The sequence below is a fragment of the Nannospalax galili genome, unplaced genomic scaffold (assembly GCF_000622305.1).
Source record: "Nannospalax galili isolate Female #2095 unplaced genomic scaffold, S.galili_v1.0 scaffold473, whole genome shotgun sequence".
NCBI classification, from domain to species: domain Eukaryota; kingdom Metazoa; phylum Chordata; class Mammalia; order Rodentia; family Spalacidae; genus Nannospalax; species Nannospalax galili.
The window spans coordinates 1372160-1378351 of NW_008334092.1; the positions used below are offsets into that span (position 1 = coordinate 1372160).

The 6192-nt window shown below is 47.2% G+C and overlaps 1 protein-coding gene across 1 annotated transcript in view; it reads right to left on the reverse strand.

Moving 5' to 3' along the window:
* Csmd2 (CUB and Sushi multiple domains 2) overlaps window positions 1–6192 on the reverse strand; it is a 633859-nt gene that overhangs the window by 279616 nt on the left and 348051 nt on the right. The window contains exons 10-11 of the mRNA XM_029561678.1: window positions 4397–4484; window positions 3593–3717 (exon numbers count right to left, since the gene is read on the reverse strand). Of these exons, the coding sequence (XP_029417538.1) occupies window positions 3593–3717; window positions 4397–4484 (213 nt within the window). The remainder of the gene's footprint in view (window positions 1–3592; window positions 3718–4396; window positions 4485–6192) is intronic.

Below are 6192 nucleotides of genomic sequence, written 5' to 3' on the forward strand. Positions count from 1 at the left end.
GAGAGGGCAGGGGAGAGGAAGGGGGAGGGGAGGGCATGGAAGGGGAGAAGGGGGAGGGGAGGGCATGGGAAGAGAGGATGGGGGAAAGGAAGGCACAGAAGGGGAGGAGAGAGAGAAAGGGGGTAGGGGAGAAGGGGAGGGGAGAGGAGGGTAAGGGAGGAGAGCGCAACTTGGACAGCAGTGTTTAAGGGGTTGGCTCAGGAATCTGATCTAGTGAAAGCCATCAAGAAGGAGCTGAGGCATCTGTAGCGATCATGACATCTAGTCCAGCCTGGTTTGTGTCACAGTTCCCACGATCCACTCCCGTTTTACAGATCGCGGAAAAGATTCAGATTCAGATTCCCCTGTGCCTTATGACTTCCGGAGGGGGTTGCGGGGAGGAGATGACATGGGAGTAATTGGAGGGGGGAGAGAGGTGGGAGAAATGATGCGAGTACAGCACTTATGTATGAAACTCTCAAAACAGTTAATTAAATTTTTTCTAGGAGTCAAAGCAGAAGCTGCTTTCTTCTGGTGGGAGGGGAAGAAAAGGAAAGGCTGAACACACCCAATTTCAGGTCCCCGAAGGAGGGAGGGCACAGTTCCACCTCACTCATTCACTTTAATGACAAATCGGATTCATTCAGGTGGCCTTCAGACATTTACCAAGAACCTATTATTTGCCAGTCTCTGTGTTTTAGGAGAATTAATTGTGTGGGAAAGTGAATAATTAAAGCCAAATCATATTTTAAATGCATTAGAGGGAAAACAATACCCCGTGTATGGTGGCCCGTGCTTTCCAGATGTGATCTTTGGGTAACCTGCTTCTCAGTGGAGCTTTTTGTAATTAAAGGACTTTTGTTCCTTTTTTATAGTGAAAGTGAAGTTCACCTAAACTGTCCTAAAATCACCATTACTGCAGAAATTCCAATTAATTAAAAACGAAAGATTTTTCAAAGAAATCCCTTAAAGACTGTGGAAGGAAAGAGGACTGATGCATTAACTACCAAGCCCTGACCTTGGCCTTCAGGGACACTGGAGAACGATCACCCAGGAGCCTTGGTCTTTCCACTGTCTCCCCCTCAGTAGCCACTGAGAGAGGAGCCAGGAGGAAGGCAGCGGCTGGGAAGTGCTGAGAACCCCTGGCTTCAATACCAGGCTGGCTTCCACTTCGCAGTCACCAAGTAGGAGAGGTTTTGTTTTCTCCTTCGAAAACAAGAGCCCTGTGGCTAAAGCTGATGGAGGGCCCGCAGCCAGGGCTCACCAACCAGCAGACTTAGTATCTAGATCAGTCTATGTGCCTCTCAGTCTGAGGGACTGAGATATAGTGGAACAGACAATGCCTCCTGAAAGAACCTGAAGCTTCTGGAAGATGAAGTCTGCTCCGGAGCTTGAGCTAAGGACCAGCTGTGTACCAGGTTAAACTAAACAGGTGTGCGCATAAGCCTCGAAGACCCCCTGGGGCCACTTCTAAATGAGTGTTTTCAAGTTCACCCTCCCCCGCCCCAGCCACTCAAAGTGATGCCATGGGGTAATGTTTCCAGTGTGTCTGCAATTTAGCAGGGAGGAAAAAGGGACTCAGAGAGGTGAGGAAAAGAACCCAGGGGCACACAGCTAAAAAGTGGTGATAGTTGGATTTGAACTGTGATCCCCTCTAGCCTCATTCAACAATAGAATTCGGGAACAGAGCTAAAAACTGCACAACACTCAGCAAAAGTGTGTTAAGAATTGTCTGGTGGGTGAAATGCACCAGAGACGCAACTTTCCTCCAAGGCAAGAGCCTTGGCAACAGATCAGATCCCACCACTGCCTAAAGGCCTTGCTCTGGCTTCTGAAAGGATTTCCAAAATGACAGGTTGGCCAAGTATTCCCTGGTCTTCAGACTGAATACTCTGTGCCTTTCTATGCAGCTGGTGTGTTGGGTCTCTGCAGGGAGACTCGTGTGCTGTTCAATTATTCATCATTCCACTGACTCATTCAACGTGTTATTAAGTACCTACTGTGTACCAGGCCCTGTTCCAAATGGTGACCAAAACAGACCTTACACACTCCAGCGTGAGGATGCCCGTTTTCTTTCAAGCACCCACTAGTTCATAAAGTATTCACACACCCTTAACTCCACCTGATCTTCACAATGAACTCCCCAAGTGCAGGTAGATAGAAGAGAGTACATTTGAAGGCAAGAAAATAAGTCCAGGAGAAAACAGGTGATTTGTCCAAATGCTCAGAGTTATACTAGGAAATATTTTTCTTCTTTGTTTAATTAAAAAACAGTAGCCAGTTTGGGATGTTCTGTGTGATACACACACACACACACACACACACACACACACACACGAACACACAAAATCAACAAATTAAAAAAATGAATTATATTTAAGGAGGAAGCATAAAAAGTTATGTCATGTTAATTAGTAGAGGTGATAAACACTACCATTTTTTAAAGGTTAAAAATTCATTCAATTTTATGTCTTATAGGGCTAATACTGAGTTCAATATTAATACAGTATAACTGTATTAATTCAATAGCGAACCTAAAAATTTTATAGCCACTTTTGAAAGAGATGTATCTTTACTCTGGAAATTGAGTATGTTAAAGCTGTAATGAAATGCTTCTTCTAAAAAAAATATTTAAAACAAAACAAAACAAAACAAAAAAAATACAGTAGCCACGTAGCTCCTTGGAAGAACCCAGTTAAAAGGATTAAAGTACATCGTACACTGGATCATGGCCACCTCTGAATTGAGTAGGTACGAATGAATAGAAAAAGCATTTGGAAGATGTTTTCATGACTCTTCCAGATCTCTCATCAACACATTTACAAGAGGGAGTGGGTTTTGGCTCTGACTTTGTGTGTTCCCTACTATAATAACAGTTACATTTTCTTCCCTGGAGCTCTCTTGCTCTAAACCAATTTCATCTTGATGGAGGTGCTTGAGAGACAAAGCCTGCATTCTCCTTTGGGCACGAGGATGGAGAACGCAACTATTTTAGTAGGCAATGTACTTTCCCTCTCAGAGGGGTTTTCTGAGAGCAACTGTCAGCTCTCCAAGCCTGCCTAATAGCCACGTGTGGGGCCTTCTTTGTTAGTACCCGGGTGAATGAGGTCGGTGTCAGGATGCCCAGGTATAGTGTTAGGAGAAGCCCATAGAGTGCCTTTTGATACTGTGCCCCGTGCCACCTTTGTACGACTAAAAACCTTGCTTCAGAAGCCACGGGTCTGTTTACTACAGAGTGCATGTAAAGCAACAAGGGCTCTAGGACAGAGGACTCAGGATGCATCCATGTTATAACTGGTGGATCTAAGGCAGGAGTGTAAAGAATGATTCCCTTTCCTATCCGAGTGTGGTTCTGATCTCTGTGCAATGTGTCGGCAACCTGCTTCTTAGGAGCTTCCCCCCATAAGACTATGCAGTCTATACAGGGCAGAGGTCATGTCTCCCCACCTCTGTATGCCTGCTCCTTGTTCAGGCCTTGATCTAGATAAGTATGGTAATTAGCCAATGATGCAGGTCCTGACATCCAGAGAGCAGCAGAGAGCAAAGTGAGGGACCTGGTTTCCAGGTCCAGCCTGGCTGTCTGGGCAAACCTCCCTTCCCCAGATTTCCTCACCTCGGCAGACTGGCCTGTGGTCACTCCAGGCCGCAAACATGTCGCTCACTTTCATGCAGGTGATCCGCTTGGACCCTTGCAGGTCATAGCCCTCACTGCAGGTGAACTGGACGCTGGATCCTAACCTGGAAGACAAGGTGTTATTGTGAGTTTGTTCCCTGGGCCTGTAAAACCCTGCCTGCCCCAAGGAGTCTTTCCTGGCTCCTGAAGAGTCCCCTGGGGAACATTCTTTCTCCTTCTGGCCTTTAATCTGGGATCTGCTATTCACTACTTAAAATCTGTTGGAAGACATGGCTGCCCTTCATCTTTGTTGTTTTGGGCCGTTTGATGGTTTTAGGATTGAGTTAAAAGGAGACTTTGTGAGCCAAAAGTGCTGCTCTGAGATAAGTATCAATTAGGACAGCTAAGAGTGGGCAGATGGTACCCATAAACCATGATGAAAATGGAGGATTATGGGAAGATGCCTTGATAGCACAAACCTTTGCAAAAATGTACAATCTCAGGCCTCTGTGTTCCTCCAGATGATTGCAGGCATGCCATCATTAAGGGTAGCAGACCTCTGAGCCCTGGCTACATACATCTTTGGGATATAACATTGGCAGTTTTCATTGATACTCCCCACCCTCACCCTATAAGGCATGGACATTCTTCCAAGGACCAAACTAGGAGAGAATATCAAAGACCACAGCATTTTCCCAGCAAGTGGTACTTCCTGCACCCATCTCATCCTCTCCACCCCACATCCTCCTCCAACCCAGGCCATACCCCCCATTTGCAATCAGAAATTTCCCCAGAAGATCTTACCTGAAGTCCGAGCCTAGTCTTTTGCCCCTTTCAGGTATGCCAGGGTCTGGACACATATTATGTCCTTGGGACACACCAACCTGAGTTACTACAAGGCAAAAAAACAGCAAAGACATAGATGGACAGTATCAAGAGGGTACCAGGAAGGGCAGTGTCTCAGGGCAGAAGCAGGAGGCAGAGACAGAATGAAGCCCTGCTCCCTGGGGGTGGGGGTGGCCAGGCTCTTTTGGACGGGGCATTCCTGATTGTGCAAGGTGGGGAGTTGCTTTAGATAAATTCCTTTGCAAGAAAAATCCAAGTAAAATTCCTTGAGAGCATGTGAGCTCTGAGACAGCCCACCTCCCCAACAACTACCCCATTCCCTTGTCCCACACCAGTGGCCAGAAGTGGACTGTCCACAGGCTCTGATGACCTCCCCATCCTGCGCTTCAGATCCAGGGGTTGGAGATTCTAGATGAGATGATTCTACCCTCCTCCCCAACCTCAGCCCCAAATGGAAAGATGACTCAAAGAAAGTTAAACAAAAGATGAATGCATGATCAGAAACGGTAAAGAATGTGAGAGAGAGATGCAGTGTCAAGTTCAAAGCAAGGACTTGAGCTCAAATACAGACATTTCTTCTGAGAGCCCTCTTCCCATCAGACAGTTGTCAAACCACAGTAAGCAAGTACCAGAATATTCGACCCTTCCCAGTGCTACTGACCAAGGGCACTGAGCAGAGATGTCACTTGGGGTGCTCCTAGCAGGTGGTATGAAGTTCTTATACCTGTTTACAAAGAACATATGCATGGCTGCCTGGGCTAGAGCAGACCTTAATCTGGGGACGGCGGATACACACACAGTGTGGCACAGTACAGTGGGCCAGCAACCCTCAGGTCCCTGCCTGCTCATTGTTCTTACATTGATGAGGCTGGAGTAACTCACACCTGTGGATTCCTGGCTTGGAGGATGACCAGGAGCTGGAACCAGGCAGACAGCTTTGCCAGAGACCTTCCATTCAAGCACTCACCAATCCCAAGACCCAGCAGCAACCTCTGGATAGGGGTTTAGCTTTAGGGTGTCTGGAGCAGTGATCTCTGAACTTGCCCATGTCCCCCCTTTTCCATTCAGTGTCCTATAGAACATGAGCAAGGTACTCCTTCAACCACACACACTCACTCAATCCCTCACGTGGGCACACGTTCATCGAGCCCCTCTTTTGTATCGAGGCTTTCTTTTGGATACCAGGGGAGATGCCAAGGGTGGTTGGATATTCCCACTGTCTTCAAGGAGCTTCCGGTTAAGTCATGAAACACTGAAGAAACTTCAGAATCAGAAGGGGGAGGTGATGAAATATACTGCTTACAGGGATGCTCAGATGTGGGACCAAGGTGATATTAGGAGGAGTGTGGAAGACTTCCCAAAGGAGGCGGCACTTAACACGGACCTTCTAAAGAGCCAAGGTTTAGACACACGGGGACAGTGACAGAGGTAGAAGGCAGGCATGGAAGGTGAGGCGGAGACACAGAAACAGAACTGGAGGATGCTGGGTACAGGCGGAGTAGAGGGAGGGTGAGGAATGACAAGCAAAGTGGAAAACCAGGCTTCAGAGATCTAACTTTTGAGGGGCAAGTCTTCTGGACATCCTGGGGAGCTGATGAAAAGTTCTGTGCAGCTGGGCTTGGTGGCGCACGCCTTTCATCCCAGCACTCGGGAGGCAGAGGCAGGAGGATCTCTGTGAGTTCCAGGTCAGCTGGAGCTACAGGAGATCCTGTCTCAAAACAAACAACAGCAAAAAAAAAAAAAAAAAAAAAAAA